We start from the raw sequence: 19,762 nt of genomic DNA, 5'->3' as shown, positions 1-19,762 counted from the left end.
ATTATTTCCTCATTGCATGCAACATCAAAATCTTGGTTAAATTTTATGATTTACTACAATGATCAAGGCTATGTTTGTTTGTGTAGTGCATTTTCAGAAATGAACTTATATTAACCTTTCTTCCCTTGGATATCAACTCTGACGCAATACCTAAAACTCACTCTAAAATGAAGTATTTTTTTATCTTAAGTTTTAAAATTTATAAAATAATGTGATTACTTATGTAAAAATGCTGTTTTATGTATTTTAAATGATTTAGTGCTTGCATTATTTCAAAAGCATTTTAAAGTACTGAGTGAAAAAAGTAAGTCTCCAACTAAATTTTTTTATAACTTATCAGAGATAATAAAATTAGAGATATCAACTGTAAAAAAATATATATACTTCACTCATTATTCTTTGGTACCAATTAACTCTGGGTTTTCTAGAACATTGGTTCATTATTTTCTTTTTAAAGTACACATACATGTACAGAATAATAAGAGCATTTTAAAATATTGGAATTAAAAAAAATTATATAAAATAAATTTAAAACATTAAGAACAGGATTTAATCAAAACTGAATGCAATGTACTGATTTGGGTATGGTATTTTGTTGTGCTCATTTACTGGTAGCATCTTTTTTTATATATAAAATTAATGAATCATCTGATTTTTTTTAAAACAAATCTTACCAATATGATCTTATTTTAAATATGTTGAATTGGATGGAAAAAAAATTAATCTGTAACTTTGTTATAAACTAAGCGCACACAATAGTATAACAATATTTTATTCACTTTTTTAAAAAAATAACAAGATAATTGGAAAATATCAAAAATATTGAACAATATTAATTTTTCAAGTAAATATGAGAAAACTGTAATAAGGAGTTAAATTCCAAAAAAATATTTTGATTTCTATAATTGTGTCAAATGCGAAGTCCAATTTTTATTTAGGGATGCTGATAAGATTATGGTATAGCTGATAGAGATTAATGATGGAACAAGCGTAAATTGCTATGAATTAGCACCATATTATAATCATCACAAGCAGAAGATACAGCTTCATCATTGGTAGAACCACCTGGACTGACAACATATGCAACACCACTCTGAAATAGCATTAACACATAGCAATTTACATTAAAATACCATACATTTCATTTTAAAAATTATCATTTATTGAAAATAAACAAATCAATTTAAAGTATCTTTTTGATGAGGCACAATAATTATACCAAGTACCATGAATACAATATTAAAACTTTTTATTCAAAAATATTTTTTTTTAAAAATTGTTGAATAAGCAGATTTGAAAGAAAAAAAATTACAAATTCACTAGCAACTTCTTTTTTAAAAAATTTTGATATAAAATTTAAATTACTTAGTCTTTCCGGAAAAAATAGATAATAATTACAGACTGCCTAAAATTAATCTCTTCATGTAATAAGGATACTTAAATTATGAGAATTTTTATATTTCTGGGTAAGATATGAATTAAAGTATTTTTCTTTACAAAAAAGTTATTTTACTATTTAATTTTCAATTGTTTAATTAATAATCTATAGGAGTTGCAGGTGAAAAACGGTATATGGATTTTTCACAAAATAGCACCTTTTTTTAATGTTGTTCTGAGTAACTGAGATTAAGAAAATAGTATAAAACAGAAATTCAACATTTTTGAAGATTCAATCAGATTATGAATGTTTTCATGTTGTAGTAGATATAAAACACATATTATAAAATAAAATTTCAAAAATATTTAAAAAATTTGAAATATTTGATTCCTAATAATTACGGAGCAGTCTTATATGACCTTTGAATTTTTCTTTCCTACTGAGTCAAAGTATATAGTTTTTGAAGATGCAAAATATATTAAGTATTTCAGGTGTTCATCAGTTAATTTTGATAAAACCGAATATATAATGCATAAAACCAAATATGCATAAAACCGAAAACAGTTGTTCACTAACATATGTTGATTAAATCTACTATAGTATCTGACAGCAAAATTGTGTAACCTTAAAAAATTGCTTACTCATACAAATTTCAAAAATTTAATTTTTAGAACTTATGGAGTATGTATTTGTAATCAATTATTTATTTATTTTATTTTAACGAATGACAAACATTCTAAAGAGGATTATTTTTCTTTATAAAACCTACGAATGTTATCACAAATTCTCATATTATTTACAACTGTAATACTAAACAAAATATTTTAAATTTTATTTCCTGACGATTTAATAACTTGTCTGAAAAAACAAAAACTTCAGGTGTTGAAAAAATATTTTGGGTTTTTCCTCTTAGTTGCTTTTAAGGATCATTTAAATTTAATCATTAAATTAGGTAAATTATTAAAAAAGATACTTTTTAAAAATATTCAATGCATTATAAAGATCTAATTGATAAGAAAAACCCTTTAACTGTTGTAAAATCATTTTGCCATACTTTTAACACTAATGATCAATATTAAAAAATAACCATAAAACTAATTTGAAAATTGCTGTCTTATCTTTTTCCTCTCTCTGGCTTTACAATTGCTTTTTATTTTCTTTTGTTAAAATTGCTAAAAAATTTATGATTTTATTAACATTTTCCTTATAATACTACTGTTCTAAATAAGGAGGCACTGCCTCCTTGCTAAAAATGGCAGATTAGTATATATAGCATCACACTATCAATTTGAATAAAAATTAATGAGAAAAGCTAAAATTTTCATGAGTGAATTGCCATTAAATTATCCAGATAAAGCTTTTCTAAATATGACATTTTTACTGCACTGCTAATGAACACCTGGGCTGTTTAGTGATTTTTAATCTTAACTAAATTTAATTCAATGTAATCAAAATCTTAAACATAAAATATAGAAACAGGTTTTAACCCAAAATTGTAAATGCTTACTTGTTACTGCACTGCTAATGAACACCTGGGCTGTTTAGTGATTTTTAATCTTAACTAAATTTAATTCAATGTAATCAAAATCTTAAACATAAAATATAGAAACAGGTTTTAACCCAAAATTGTAAATGCTTACTTGTTACTGCACTGCTAATGAACACCTGGGCTGTTTAGTGATTTTTAATCTTAACTAAATTTAATTCAATGTAATCAAAATCTTAAACATAAAATATAGAAACAGGTTTTAACCCAAAATTGTAAATGCTTACTTGTTGTGCACGATCAATATTATCACGGAAGGGAAAGAAAGCATCTGAGCTGAGGGAAACACCTTTCAACTGTTTAATCCATTCCTCTTTTTCTGACTATAAAATATTTTTTTAACATAACATGAATACTCATTTAAAGAAATACACATACATTCAAAGCCAGTGCTCAGCTACTTACCTGTGTTAGAGGTGTTGGAGGATTAACGAGGGAATTTTGATAGATCTCTAAGGGCATATCCTAAAATGAAATGGTTTATTAAGAGAGTAAAATATTAACAATTGAAAATATAGTCTCTTGTTAAAATTCACAAAAAAACAAAATAAGCAACACTAAAATAGGGAAAGGAAATTCTTAGGCATTATCTTACTTCCCTTCACACTTTTTCCAGGTTTAGGAATAGCAGTACTATCTAAAATAACTCTGTTTAAAAGGGGTTTTTTTGTAAATTTTTTTATTTATTTTTTTAAAAACTTTTTTTCCATTTTGAATTTTTTTATCATATTTCAGCTTTTTTATGATTTTTTTTTTGTCAATTACTGGTTTTAACCACATTTTCTTTATTTTCTATTGCAAAAGAAATCCAGCAAAGACTTTTGTTTCAAAGAAGATGCTCTTTTTTGAGCAGCCATATCCCTTATTCTTTTTAAATAAATCAATTGAACTGGATCAACATCATTTTGACGTTCTAGCCAATTTATTGCAATATCTAATGCATTGTATTCTTCTATATGAAAAGGTTCACTATCTTAAACTTGATCACCTACTTCTTCCTCCTCCTCTGTGGAGTTCCGAATTTCATGCAAAATTTCGGCAACAATTTCATCATCATTTAAAATTTGAAATCCTGGAACGTTTTCAGTGTCTCGACACCAGTCTTCTATCTCTTCTGCTGCATAACCTGGCATCTTATCATCCGGAAGATCTACTGGTTCAGAAATTTAGAAAAATTGTTGATAAGTTAAAAAGTATTCTAAACTCCAGAGGAAAAAAAAATTCAGACATAGTTTGGATAATTGGACGTTCGGACAATCGGCGCTCTACTATACAATTCTGAAGATTGTTTTCTTAGCTTAAAAAAATATATATAATAGTGGTTTTTACAAGACAAGAACCAAAGTCTATACCAAATTAAAATTTAATAATCAGTAAAAATATAGAGTGCTTTAAAAAAAAGAGTGCCTTGTAAAATTAGAATAATTGGAAAACAATAGAAGTAAAATAATAATATAAGATCAAAAAATATATTTTCAAAGGGAAAATAAAAAATCTTTGAATTAAATAGCAAATAATTTCTCAGATTTACTTTTCCAAAAGTGCCACCAACAAAAACATCAATAATATTAGAAATCTCTGCCCTCTTTACTCCTTTTTTAAATTCCATGCCAAGAACCTTAGGGTGATGACGAAGCCACCTATCAAAAATATAAAAAATACAATTCACCAATAAAAATATGAAATAAAGGTTAAAACTTATTTCCAAAAATGAAAAAGAGTTCTTTTTAAATGACCAAACTGACTCAAAAAGGTGAATAAACACATAGCATTTAGCTACATTTCTGTCGTAGTTATTCCTGAAGAAATAAATAAGTGTAGTTAATATGCTTTCAAATGTAATTTGCATCCTATTTTTATTTATTATCTTATATTTTAAAAACGTTCTCAAAAATAACCTATTGCACTTAAAAAAAGATAACTAATTTTTTTTTCTACATTTTGTACGGAAAATTATTCACTAATATTAGGGGTAAAAAATGTGAATTAATAAAAAAAAAATGAAAAGGACAATGTAATTTTTTTTCAACAAAAAATATTTTATGTGTTTTGAATAAGAGCAAAAAAAGTCAAAAACTTTTTTGTTGAAAAAACAAGGCATGTGGGAGCAAGGGTCTATTTTTAAAAGCCAACATGTTATGGAAAGGAAACTAGTACGCTATTCATAATATCTTATTTTTGCAGACATTAAATCTTTTCTTTACCTCCAAAAGTAATGATCTTTCTTTTTTTTAAAAAAAAAAAAACATGTAACATTTTACTAAAATATTGAATGCTAACAATGATTTTTTTAGGTGTCTAAGATTGTAAAAATACACCTGGGTAAGAATACATGCTTTTTTTTTCTCCATGTAAATAAAATAAATATTAGTAAGCTTAAATTCAATTTTTTATCATTTATAATTCAAAATTTTATGGTTTCAATTTTATTATAAATGAGCTACACTATCATCAACACACAGTATCACAAAATTGCCTTCACAAAAAATAATTTTATAGGAATCATCTCAAAATCTTACAGGTTAATTAAAACTTGGAAGATATATTNATTATAAATGAGTTTTCGTTTCTTTACATTAATTTTTCAAAATAAAAAGGCAATAAAATTTATAAAACAGTTTAATGAAAGGTTCAAACTATTTTATTTTAATAAGCTGAGATATTTTAATTAGAAATAACAAATAAATCAGGCTAAAATAGTAAATCAAAATAAGCTTGAAATTTTTTTTATATAGAATTTTTAAATGCAAATTGATTTTATGAAATTTTACTAATAAAGATGACAATTATTCATCCTTTTAACATGATTGTTAACAATCCTTGAATAAAACTAGTAACTTTTACAAACACAGCAATAACTACAAGCTGCTTTGGGGTTATTATTCATTATGTATTTTTTTTTTTTAATAATAACCTTTTTTGTGAGCTACACTATCATCAACACACAGTATCACAAAATTGCCTTCACAAAAAATAATTTTATAGGAATCATCTCAAAATCTTACAGGTTAATTAAAACTTGGAAGATATATTTCTAAACCTGAAAAGATTTTGCAATAAAGATTTTTTTTTATTTCACAAACATGAATTACAACACAAAGGATTGACAACCTGAAGTTTTGCATTTAAAGTTGAATATTTACTATGTATCACAAAGGGATGCAACACAAAGGTTTGACAGCCTGAAGTTTTGCAATTGAAGTTGAATATTTACTATGTATCGTTCTAAGAAAATATCAGATGTGGCTATGCTGTGCCAAATTTTCAGAGTAAAATATTTATTACAATCAATAGGACTCTTCCTTATTGAGGGAGCAGCAGTGACTCATGGAATAGAACACTCGCCTCCCAATAAAGTGACTAAGGTTCAAATCCCAGCATTGACTGATTGATACAATATCTGCTTCCGGCTTGCACCAACGACAGTGCTGACATAAAATATTCTCAGTAGTAGACAGATCATGGGTTAGAATCCCCTTACTGTCAGACAATAAGCGGAAGGTTTTCCTCTCCATTTAATGCAAATGTGGGTTAGTTCCCTCAAAAAATCCTCCACAAAGGCTGCTAGTTTGTCCCAATGTTTGATCTAGGAGTTTTCTAGAATAGGTTCAAAATTACAAGACTATAGAGTTGAACTTTGATAGTTGTGCACTAAAAATTGGGTTGGATGTTCAACACCGGTTATAAAATAGTCAAGAGGATGAAAATGGAACGGCGATAAAAGCTATATCTGATGAAGAAAAAAAAAAGAGGGGTGAAGAATATAAAGACAGACAAAAAGATGGAATGTTTTCAAGGGCAACTAAGAATAAAGTAAAGTAGAAGATAATAAAAATTACTACGGATATTTGTTTTTATGGTAGAAAAAACTTCAATGATGCATATCAGGGTGGCCACTCAAATCAGATTTCAAATTTCCCTGATTTTTGCAGGTTTTCCAGATAAAAATCTTAAAATTTCCAGGTTTTTCTTTTTTTCTTATAAAGTAGGGGTGCACAACCTGCGGCCCGCGGGNATATTTGACTAAATAAATTAAATTAAATATTTGATAAAGTTTTCTTTGATTTTAATTAAAATAACAATTCATCGTATCTTACAGAATAAAACAGATCTGAAATATACAACCATCTTAATTAAAAACTAATTTTTAAAAAGAAAAAAAAAATACTAATCTAAAGCAAATTTCATTTTTAACAGTAATATATTCAACATTACACAAATGAATTTATGGAGACACACATATGGCTAAAAATTACCAAGGTTTGTAAATGACATAATTAGCAAAACTGTCTTGGTCGTATAAACCAGTCACTTTTTTTTTAGGAAAAAGTTTATTGTCTAAAGCTGCATATTGATTTGGGCTGTCTTCTTCCGTTTGAATAATTTAACTACGTTATCTCATTCTTGCCAATAACTGACTTGGTAACTTTTTGCACTAAAACCCACAATAAATAGTTTCTATTGTACATTTTTCTCACCAGAGATTGGCTTTGTCACCAGCTAACCTAGTACAGTGAATTCTAGACTGTTGACCAGCTCCAGTACCAATAACCTTTAATATTAAAAAAAAATAGAATTTTACAAATGGAATATAAGGCATAAAACTTAAATCTTAATTTCATTAAAAACAAAAATATGTTATTTGCTTATAAAAAATATGCTAAATTATTTTAAATATATGATATGACAATTTTAGAAAATTATTCAAAGAAAATATAAAGAGAGAAAAGAACTATAAAGAATAACCTTGAAAAATAACTAAAATATTTCAATAATCTAAAAAACACTGATCTAAATTTTTTTAAATAGAGGAATGTCACTACAGAGGTAGTGTGGCAGTAGAAGTAGCCAATTAGTGAAAAATCAGATTCATTATCATAGCAATCTTAAAGGTTACGTGGTGCCACACAAACTATTCATATTTTCGAAATAGTTAATATTACTTTGATATTAATGTAATTCAATATTTTATAACAGACTTAAAAAGAATCATTACACTTACTTGTCCATTTTTAGCATAACAAACAGAGTTAGATTGTGTATATTTCACAGCTAAAGTAGCAACAATTAAATCTGTAACACCATTAGATGGAATCTAAACAAAACAAATTAACTTTAGTAATTATTCAAAGCATTCTAAAGTGGAAATATGGATAAAATTAAATTTTAGATAAAAAGTAACATTTTTATTTGCTTTACAAAACTAATAAATTACTCTATCTACCTTTAGTCATAAGGCTTGTAAAAACAATTATTCATAAGTCAGAAGGAAACGAGAGGATGGCTACATACAAGATGATTATCTGGAAAAGTCTCTCAGATAAGCTGCTTGAAACAGCCATGGCAAGAACCCAATATAAACATTCGCCAATGGCTTCGTAATCGTTAGAAGTATTAGATCCCTATTAAACAAATCTAGAAACTGCTAACAAAATGTTTTGCTTTAAAAAAATAGTGAGTTTTACTCTTAACCAAAACAGTATTAATATCGGAAAATATTCAGTCACATAGTCTAGTTCAAAAGCACCACAACTAAGAGAGCACTGCCCATAAATATGACCAAAAAAAATTTAACGAGCTTCGTTCAGTCACAGCCTAGAAATAAAAATATTCCGAGAAAATAGTTTTTTTGGGGGAAGGAGCACTTTTAGTTCAGTTTCGAAAGGAGGATGTAAAACTAAATGAGTAAAAAAAAATTCACAAACTATAAGGGCTTCATAATTAAAATGTGCCGGCCAGGTAGCCGAGTGGCTAGCGTGTCTGACTGCGGAGCCAACGGCCGCGGGTTCGATCCCGCTCTGAGCATGGGTGTTTCTCTCTCCGTGTTGTCTTCTGTTGTGTGAATGTGGCCCACCCTATGAACGGGTTTGTGGCTGTATGGCGTGGGTAACGTTGCTCGCCTCCGTGACTTTGGTTCACAGGTACCCACTGGGTAACGCTAAATGAGTAACAATTCCGGCATCTTCTATGGCGAAGAACAAAAAGTTCAGTGCCTGCCGTTATAAAAAAAATAATAATAATAATTAAAATGTTATTAACTATGTATTCGGTTCAAATGCTTTTATTCATAAAGCTTCGATAATGAAAAGTAAATTACCTTTTCATCTTAGTAGAAATTAATATAAACAAAATTGAGACTTACTGTTTTATTTTTGGAAATAATATTGGAAAACACAGTTTTATCTATGACAGCATCATTCCTTTTTTGGGAAAGTGCCAAGCCAAACAATGTTCGACTTTCAAGATCAGATGGAATGTAAGAAGGATCCATCTGAAATAAGATTTAGAGTTTTATTAAAATGCAGATATTTGTTTAAAATACTCTACTTACATCTAGTTACATTATAGTACCTCTAAAACACAATAGCCTCCATTTTTCTTTTTCTTTAGAATTTCCAAAGCTTGAGGCTCATAACTAGGTGCAATAATACCATCTGAAACCTAATCAAATATAAAAACAATCTTGTTGAGCAACAAAAATAATGATGAATAAAAAAAAAAGAAGTATAAGGAGATAATAACCTCTCTAGAAATTATTCTTGCTGTTACAACATCACACTTATCTGAAAGTGCTACAAAATCTCCAAAAGACGACATTCTATCAGCACCTATAAAGTTTAGGAAAAATACAGATAATGAATATAAACTTTAATAATAAGGAAATTTTAAATCTAATTAATATTTATGACTGTAAATTTTCCCCATAATTATCACCATATCATTTTGTATGATTATTGTCTGTTAGATGCAGTTGGTAATTTGTTTTCTTGCAGTTATATTTCTTAAACATTATAATTTGGTTGTTGATAATTTTAAGTCATTTCAAGTCTTCTTCTATTTGCTCCTTTTATTTACTTAGCTATGCCGACCGTCCTGTGTATGGGTTAGGGAACTGCCCTTGCATCAGAAAGGTTCTGGGTTCGAATCCCAGGCAAGGCATGGATGTTCTTTCCTTCTCTGTACTATCTGTCCTTACTGTGTGAGCAACATTGGCACACCAAATATGGTGCCCCTGAAAGAGTGGACAACAAATCTGCCCTTCAGATGTCCGTATAACGTAAGTCATTCCCCAGGTGGGCATTGGGGGGAAAAAATTTACTTATATATCTTGGTTTTCGGCTACCTGGTTTTAGATCCAGCTTTTCTTTAACACTTCCCAGTCCAATCTTAAAATATGTCAAAACCATTAGAATTTTTTTTATTCTTATAATTTTTACAGTATCTGGTTCCTTATATTTACCATAAATTTCTTTATTTGTCTTGGTCCTCACAAATTGTGCCTAAAATCTTCCATAAAATATTCTTTCTCTATATTCTTTAAAGATCAGAATTGCTCTTGTTAAAGACCATGTCTCAGATCCCTATAGCACAATTTGTTAAATTATCACATTATACTTAAGACTTTTAAGTTTAATGCCTACACAGCTAGATCAACTATTTTTGTAAAGAGTAATAATGCCTGCATCCATCTTTGCTCTGATTTCCAGCTTAATCTCATTAGTTTCTGTAACTAGTGATCCTAGATATTTAAATTCTATTACTCCTTCATAGTAATTTTCTTCACATAACAGCATTAGATGATATTTCGTTTAAAAAAGAAGTATTAACTGCTAGCAATTTCATACTCATATAAATAGTTGATAACCAGAAATACTTTGATAGATTATCTTAAGTTAACAAAGAAAAAATTTTCTTTTTTATTTGAGAAGTTACTTAAAAATTTACAATTATTAGTTATTAAAAGTTTAACAATTATTAAAAATTTGCAAGAAACTAACAATGTTTTAAAAATTATAGATAATAGTAAAGAAAGTTAAATGAGAGAGGTTCACAAATTAAAGAGACACATAGATAAAAAAAATTTTTATAAAACTAAAAACAAAAAAGGGATTTTAACTTCTTAAAAAGAAAAATTACCTCTTGCCCTGGCATAAGCAGTTGATACTGGAGTTAATATTTCATATAAATCATCTACCATGCAAACTTTGGCTTCCTCGGAAGTAAGAGGTACAGCAACAGCAGCACCTGCGGGACTGACGTGTTTAAATGAAGCTGCAGCAGGTAAATCTAAACTTTTTCTCAATTCAGATACCAATTGCCATGCATTTAAAGCATCACATAAATTGATGAATCCAGGAGATCCATTTAAAACTTTAAAGGGAAGTTTGTCGCCTGTTGTAAAGATTTGAGCTGGCTTCTGGTGGGGATTCATGCCATATCTAAGCGATAATTGAGACACTCCCTGGCTAAATTCACCCCTGAAGTAACTGGAAATAGCAGTATCATACTCTGCAGTATGATTGAAAGCCTGCAAAAGCAAAATGTCAGCATCGATCATTTAAGCTATTAACTAAATTAAAAATTACTCATGTAAAACCATATCAGATATGAAACTAATATTAACCTAATCATAACTTATAATTAACCAAATGATATATTATAACACTGTATATAACGAAAAGAACTTATATTAATCAAATTAATTCATATTATAAATATATAAACCATAAAAGTTTATACACATATAGACTTAAATAAAATTAATACAGTTTACACTAGATTACATGTGTCATCTTAATCTAAGAGAATATCTCATTAAATATTACATGTACGGAATACAGCTACAAATATTAATCTCGCACATAGAGTCACATTTTGACTTTCATTCTTTAAGCATGGCGAAAACTGGTTTTCCTATGTTATTAGATGGGGAAACAGTTTACAGGGCATTTTGGTAAAAAGATTTAGAATAATTTTCTGAAAATGATTTTGTTCCATAATTTCTTTATTTGAATGAAATTCTACCTTGCCTCAACTTTTTTTTTCTTTCATATTCACTGCCATGATAGATACTTTTTTGTCAATAACAAATAGTTCAAAAACCGACAATTGCAAATAAAACAGTTTCTACGTGATAAAGCATAAAAAACTGACATTTTTGAATTTTTCATGGAATTTGCTCATTTAAGGTTGTCATAACACCAAATTGCTTGGATAATAGGAAGTATACTGAATGTAATAACCAAACTATGTTTAAAGAAAGTTTAAGCACACATACATATTAGATTATGCATCTTATATGATCATAATAGATTATCATATTAGATTATGAAGATAACAAATTAAAATCAATAGACAATCGAAACATAAATTCAAATTCTTAAGTTAAAATAATTAAACAGGAGGTATGAATAATAAATAACCATTACTACATTAATTCAAATTGGAACAGTGCACAAGGCAGCTAAAACCAAATTCAAATTATATAAACTAGTAACAATATAAAATTACTTAAAAATAGTTTAAAAAATAATGTAAAAATAAAATTAAATTAAAATAAAATTAAACTAGTGACAATATAAAATTACTTAAAAATAGTTTAAAGAATAATGTAAAAATAAAATTGTGTGTTTACACACAATTTTTTTTTATTTTTAAACACACAATTTTATTTTATTTTTACATTATTTTTTAAACTATTTTTAAGTAATTTTATATTGTTACTAGTTTAATCAATAGACAATAACATCTTAAACAATATTTATGCACAAAATTAAACTTTTTATTACTTTCAAAGCTAAACGTCTTCTGAGTGGTAGGGAATCTTCATTTAAAATAGCATCAAGAGTCTTTTTTTTCTCCAAAATATCTCCAATTCTAATGAAATATATAAAAATACATAAATAAATATATGACATCAATATATATATATATATATATATATACATATAAACATTTAAATGAACTTACACGGTGTAATCTGTGGGGTCACAAACAATGACAACACGATCATGATTTTTTGCAGCAGCTCTTAAAAGTGTCACTCCACCTATAAATATATATAACTTATTGGAAATAGCTAACAGTTTCTTGACTTTTGATATAAAATATTAATTGTATTACCTATATCAATATTTTCAACTGCATCAGCTACTGTCACATTTGGCTTTGAAACAGTGGCAACAAATGGGTACAAATTGCAAACAACAACACTGCAAAGAAATGTAAAAATTCATAACAGTTATACATCATTTCCCTTTCACTAAACTTAGAAATAAAAGAAATAACAAATATGAAAAGGAACACCAATGACAAAATATGAAGTTAGATGAAAAATATATAGTAAATTTTTTTATTAAAATAGACTAATTTTAAAATCTCTCATTATGTTAACAGTAGTATTTATATTATTTTAAAAAATGTCACTAATATTAATTTACTTAGAGTAACAAAAAATCTATTCAATTGACACAATATATAAATCTCACCCTGTAATTTTTCTTTAATTATAAAAAGAAAATAATAATTAATTACATATATATTCAACTATGTTAAATTTGGTGTTCACAGACATGTCGACATTTTGAAAGTGATAGACTGAAAAAGTCAAAGCTTTGACTCAGTTACAACATTGAAAAATAATGAATAAATTATATTCTAATCTATTAATGTCTTTTTTTTTTTTTTTTAAAACATGNACATGTTTAGATGAAAAGAAATATTGCATTTTTACTCATTATTGCAAAAACTATATTATAATATTTTATGATATAAATGAAATAGATATATTCAGGAACAGCTTTAGGTTTTTCTATCTTTTTCCCAAAAAAAAAAGATAAGATAACATACATAATCAACTTTCTCACCTGACAAAGTCGTAACCCCGGTTCTTCATATCAGCAATATCACTATCTGACTTTGTAGATAATATGCCTGAAAATAAGAAAACGGTTTGATAGAGCACAAAAAAAATTTCAAATAAGATATTGTTAATTATGTTTAAAAGACTGAATGACAATTGAATTTTAATATTGGCTTCATTATTAAACTAAACCCTATAATAACGATAAAAAGCATTAAAGAAAATCACCCAAAAATATGAAAATACAGTGAATTATACAATGAGTATTAAAAACTATTCTTGAAAAATTAAACTTTTTGAGACATGAAAGAATAACAAAACTAAAAAGTTTTCTAATTCCAAGAAGAAAAAAAATCTTTCTAACAATTTTTTTTTTTAAATAAAGGGATTAACATTAAGAGAATAGAAATAACCTTGCTATGTTTAAATAGTTTTTTTAGTTGTAAAAGTTTGTCTTTTGCCTACACACAAACCAAATTTTAAAAAAAAATAATTCCTTAAACAACTTTTGAATTGGATTGTTATGCATTACATTTATTTTTATTATTTGAAGAACAAACTTTGAAGAAAAAACAAGCATATAAACATTAAAAAAAATTAAATATTGCATTATATAAGCATTAAAATAAATGTTGCTTGAAATATTACTATTCGCGATCGCAACACTCGAATACGCCATCTGGGGAGAGACCGGTTTCATGCCTTTAGCCCTTCTCCCTTCCCTCTCCTCCTCTTTTCAGTTGTATAGGAATGTACTACGATATTTTCCCTTTTCTTAATATTTTTCCTTTTTATTTAATAAAAAGATTTTTTAAAATTTCCACGATACTTTTCTTTAGAACTATGTTTAATGTAGTTTTCAGTTTCATTTAGTTTTTCAAGTTAAAAGATTTTAATCTATATGAAAATCAAGAGAGAAACTAACGTGCTTCCTTCCTCTATGACTTTCCACACGCTAATGGGGAAAGCATGTGAAGTGTTGCCATAGGAAAAGAGTTCTGCTCTACGCCACCTGCAGCCCATTTCGATCGCCAATAAGTGCATCTTTTGTAGATAAACTTTTTGAAACAAATTGCAGTTGATCCTAAAATTATCTGAATGGGAAGAGTAGTAGTAAAATGTGGTTCCAAAAGTCAAAATTCCATGTTATTTTTACTGCTTGTGAATTACGTTTCTCAATTTAGTTACATGCAAATAAATGTTTATTGAAAGATAACTACAGCAACAAAAGTTATAATAAATAATTATTTGTTTTTCATTAAACTAATGAAAATTTTTAAAATGGAAGGTTGATAAATTTTGACATCTGGAACAGAATTTGTGATGAAAAACTGAAAATTTGGATGAAATCAGTTTATTATTTCTTCAACTTTTTTTAAAAATAATCAACTTCTTAAATTTTCCTTTCACTAATCATTAAATCTTTTGTTGTTTAAAATTATATTAAATAATATTCATTTAAAACATTTCATGTAATAAACAAATCACAATTAGTTAAATGACTTCATGAAGCTTATATTTCAATCATTATTAAAATTAATAAGAATTAAAAATAATTTTTTGTAGGAAATCAAATTTCCCAAATGTGTGAATTCATCTACTATTGGTGTAAATACTCTAAAAGATATAGTGAATGACATGGGCTCAAACCTTTGACTGCTATTTTAACTTAATGATTGAAACCATAATTTTTAGATTGTTAAAATACTGTCATATCTCAATATGACTGTCATATGATAATTTTAAGCTAAGAATATTGCATCTTACCACATAAAAAAAATTCAAAGATTAAGTAAAAAATTATTTAGATAATTGTTTTATTCTAACTATAGAAATGATTAACCACAAAGTACAGAAATGACTAACAGCATTTTTTTTTAAGGAAACTTACCACCATGTACAGCCGGGTGCAAAGTTTTAACTCGTCCTCCCAACATTTCAGGAGCTCCAGTTAATTCTGAGACATCCCTGCAACAATTGGACAACATTTTAAACTATTTTTTGGTACCAATCATAAAATGAAAATGTAATAATTAAATAATTTTGATTCAAAAGTTTAGCCATAAATATTAAAGAAAGACAACAAAGCTACTCCAAATAAAAAAATTAAGTAAAATAACAAGCTATAGAAAAGACAAAAAAATATTTTTACATACTGCATCTTTTAACTATACAACATATTACCTATTACAATAATCCTTGTGTATTTAATTTAGATTTCCTGAAGAAAGTTTAAACAAATCATCTACCTGCATTTTATCACATGTTACTACAAAGTATAAAATATGAAAATTAAAATCAGGTTGGAAATTAATATTTTTTAAGTATTTAATTTTTACTTCTGTAAGCAAAGAGTGACAATATATAGCAACAATAAAAATTTGCAGAATTCTGCAAATTGCAGGTTTATGAAGGAGTTTCATGCTCCGTGCAATGGAAAGCGTGCAAGCATTTTACAAGAGCAAACCATTTAATTTCATTTTTCACAAAATTCTACATGTCTGAAGATCATACTACAATAGCCAATTAAAACTACTCTTTATTTTAAAATGAAATTACAATAGGAAACTACTATTACAAACCTAATTTTTAAACCTGCATCTCTTAAAGCCTTTGCTGTCCCTCCAGATGCAACAAGATGAAATCCAACTGATGCTAAAGTTTTAGCAAATGGGAGAAGTCCAGATTTATCTGAGACACTAAGAATTGCTAGATGAAATTGCAAAAAATATATATAAATAGGAAAGTTTTATTACAGCCCAAATAAATGGTAAAAAATTTATACAATATAAAGATCAATATTTATATCTACTAATATTTCATTATAGATAAAACATTCTCCGCATAAAATGAAAAAAAAACTATAAAAAGACAAATGAAAATATTGTTCTCTTTAAGAGTTGCCAACTTATTCTGAGCTTAAACAGAGATAAATACATTGTCTTTGCCTAAGCTCAAAGAAAAGAGTGTCTTTATAAATACTAATTTAGAAACTTTAAATTCTAAAAAACAGTTAAGTGAAATAAAACAGAACCATAATAGAAACTATGAATTAGTATTTTGAGAAACAATCTCAGGTTTAAATTATAGAAAAAACTGCTAATAACTATTACTGTTTACAATTTTCCTCAACATAACTACATAGTAATAATTAAAAATTACCTTATACAGTGTTTTCATCGCAGAAAAAAAATGGGTGAGAATTTCTCACCCTTTCTCAAAAAAAGGGTGAGATTTCAAAAAGTTAAGTGAGATTTCTAAAAATTAAAAAACAAAAACACAAAGAGACATGAAAAAAAATTATTTCTTTAATTATAATACATTTTTAATATCTTCTAATTTTTAAAGCATTGAATATTTTTGCTGCATCATCATATGGAAAATGTTCTCTATCTACTTTTTCATCAGCTATTCTCCTTAGGTAACTCAAATGCGTATCTGTTTCTTTTTGATCGTTTCTACCCACATTTGTTTTATTTTCATTTGTCCGTTTCGGAGTAGATGATATTGCCTTTACAAGGTATTTGTCCATCTTGCATTAATGCGCAAAAAAATTTGAACGTCTTACATGAAGAAACCTTACCTACAGTAAACACGTGGTTGCAGAGAAATGTGTTCTGAAAGAGGTTCGGAGGGATGGTGTTCTGTAGTTCTTAAAGATTCTGAACAATACTGGTAAACAGGGAAGCTAGATAATGGGGCAGATGTTGAAAATAATGAAAGATCCAGGAAAAATAGTGAAACGGATTTTATTTTAAATGGCGCAATGAGAAATTTTTTTCAAAATGCGAGAAATTCTCGAATTTTGAAATTGGTTTATAGAATGCGCGAATTTCTAGCGGTAATCATTTTTTAATGCGAGAAAAGAAAAAAATAAGCGAGATTCTCGCGCCATAGTGAAAACACTGTTATAGCAGCTATCTTTGAATGCACTAGTGCTTTAATTATGCAAAGTTATTGTTAGATAGAGTTTAGTTAAATAATTTTCATAATTAAAAATTTCTTTCAAATATATAAATGTTTCTATTGGTAAAACTGTATTGTTAAATACTTAATTTAAAAATACAAAACATATAACATAAATCTCTAATTCAATAATGCTCTTATTTATTTTTACAAAGCTAAATGTCTTCTAAAATTGAAGTTGTCCTTTTTAAGATACAAGAGATCCTTCACTTTTCTATTCTCCTAATATCTCCAATTAAAATATGAAAAAGTACCATAATTAAACAATTTCTAATTGTAGGATCGAAACAAGATCCAATTGATTTATTAAAATTGTGCAGCAATTATAAGTGTATAAAATTACATTAGGGCCAATTATGAAAGTAGTATTTAGTTGTTATAACATCACTAAATAGTTATATTGTCTGAAGAGACTTAAAATACCTGATCAATTACAAAATATTGCTTAAATTTATATTTGTAAATAAAATTAAAGAGTATTATTACCAACATCAAGTAGAGTCAGTATTATTACCAATATCAAGTACTAATTAAGCAATATTTGTAATTAAATATCGTGCCAAGGATGATTCCTATTAGCATAAGATTTAATAGGTGGTATAAAATTATTTTTTTAATTATAAATTTATATATCCTAGTTTCATTTACTAAAGAAAGTAGTAAAAAATAAATTACCAATATGATTAGAGGAAGCCATGATACCAGGGAACAATTATATCAAAAATACCTTCCTTGAAAACGTAAAACTAAGGAAAGAAAACTTTAGAAATAGATTTAAAGCTGTAAGATAAGAGGCCAGGCGAATGATAAGAAATTTCTGAGGCAATTGATAAAGCGATAAAGGTAAAGTTTCGAGTGCTTGCTATCAAACCAGAGTGTTTCAATATCATACGTTATCTGACCTTTGAAGAAGAGACAAATTTAATCTGTTACGTTATCACTCAGCTACTTTAAAATTGCAAAATTACAAAGAAAACCTAAGAATCCAAGGATGACGTTTTAAACAAATTGCGCTTAAAAAGAAAACAAATAAAAGCGCCACTAAATTGATGTTGCCATTAACGAGTATGAAAATTCATTCTTATAATCCAAAATTGCATGATGACTATGGTGCTGCCACCTAACTTGTACAAAATACACTTTTTCTTCAGTCTTATGGAAGCCGCTGCGAGAGGTCGTAATGTTTAATAATGTTTTTTCAAGACCCTGCTTTTTCTACTCAAAACCTCTTTTCATGCTGAAATTTTTAGACTTGTTTTTCTAGGTGTGTCGTCACTTTAAAGAGTTGCCTAGTTCTAACACTTATTTACATACGCATGGTTGTAGAATTATCTACACTTATGTTCAAAAGTAGAGAAACAAACGCGTCTTGCACATTTTCGTGGAAAACTCAAGAAAGGATCAATAAAAAAATCGTACATGCATCTAATAGGCATCACAGCAAGACAGAGTCCAAAAATTATATTGAAAAAAGGCATTTGTGGAGGGTTTCTTATAGAGTATAGCATTCTTGACTGTAATGCAGTATGTAGATTTCACAACGAACTCTCAAGTTGTTTACAAAAATATATGACAAAAATATTTATACAAAACAAATCTTAGAAATTAGGACAATAAATCTTACTCCTTTGTGGTATTTTTAGCCCTATAAGAAGAATGACCTGCTGATATTGCTTTACCAAGAGTCAATCATTTTCTAAATGTCTTCGACTTCAGAGCAATTTTCGATCAACCCAATATAGCCAAATAAGGAATAACACTCAAAACATAGCAAACATTACACTTTATTTATATATTGATATTAATTTTCTTAAATTTATTTTACGCTCACAACCAATTAGAATTTGTAAATTACAGAAAACTCTTATGAATGGTAAAATAACGCGTAAATTTCTAAATTTCTTCCGGTTTTAGAAAGCTTGTTATTTTTTACATTTAGTCAACTATCCATCCTCAAGAGATGTAAGATTAAAAATAAAAAAAATTAATGGTTTTTAATTTGATTTTTACACTCTTACGTTTATTTCGGGCATAAAAATGAGAAATACTAAATTACAGAGCTCATATGAATGATATACAAAGAGCAGGTTCGTTACATGTCTTTCATGTGGATTACGTGTCTTTCACGTGAAATTCATGTGGCTGTCTATGAGACGTTCATCCCTGGATAAGCTATGGATCAAATTATCCATATCTCATCCACGTAAAAGCTATGACAGATGTCTGATGA

General features: G+C 27.4%; 1 protein-coding gene across 2 annotated transcripts; it reads right to left on the bottom strand.

Moving 5' to 3' along the window:
- Positions 1-756: 756 nt before the first annotated feature.
- LOC107442667 (bifunctional purine biosynthesis protein ATIC) lies at positions 757-18,761 on the bottom strand. 2 transcript variants are annotated; one of them, XM_043057765.2, is made up of 17 exons: positions 18,208-18,761; positions 16,149-16,275; positions 15,458-15,534; positions 13,571-13,637; positions 12,828-12,916; positions 12,675-12,753; positions 12,494-12,581; positions 10,842-11,232; positions 9,447-9,532; positions 9,276-9,365; positions 9,067-9,195; positions 7,927-8,019; positions 7,403-7,476; positions 4,456-4,564; positions 3,330-3,389; positions 3,152-3,247; positions 757-1,093 (listed from the first exon to the last, which is right to left on the bottom strand). In XM_043057765.2, exons 1-17 carry the CDS (start codon positions 18,227-18,229, stop codon positions 974-976), a joined length of 1,797 nt encoding a protein of 598 aa, XP_042913699.1. In that variant the 5' UTR covers positions 18,230-18,761; the 3' UTR covers positions 757-973. The 2 variants fall into 2 exon arrangements, with proteins under 2 accessions (XP_042913699.1, XP_071034619.1); XM_071178518.1 differs by having other exon boundaries at positions 16,149-16,728; positions 17,473-18,308.
- Between the last annotated feature and the right edge of the window lie 1,001 nt (positions 18,762-19,762).

This window comes from Parasteatoda tepidariorum, chromosome 1 (assembly GCF_043381705.1).
Source record: "Parasteatoda tepidariorum isolate YZ-2023 chromosome 1, CAS_Ptep_4.0, whole genome shotgun sequence".
NCBI lineage: Eukaryota > Metazoa > Arthropoda > Arachnida > Araneae > Theridiidae > Parasteatoda > Parasteatoda tepidariorum.
Note: the sequence above shows the minus strand (reverse complement) of the source record. Positions and strands in the feature narration are given on the sequence as shown.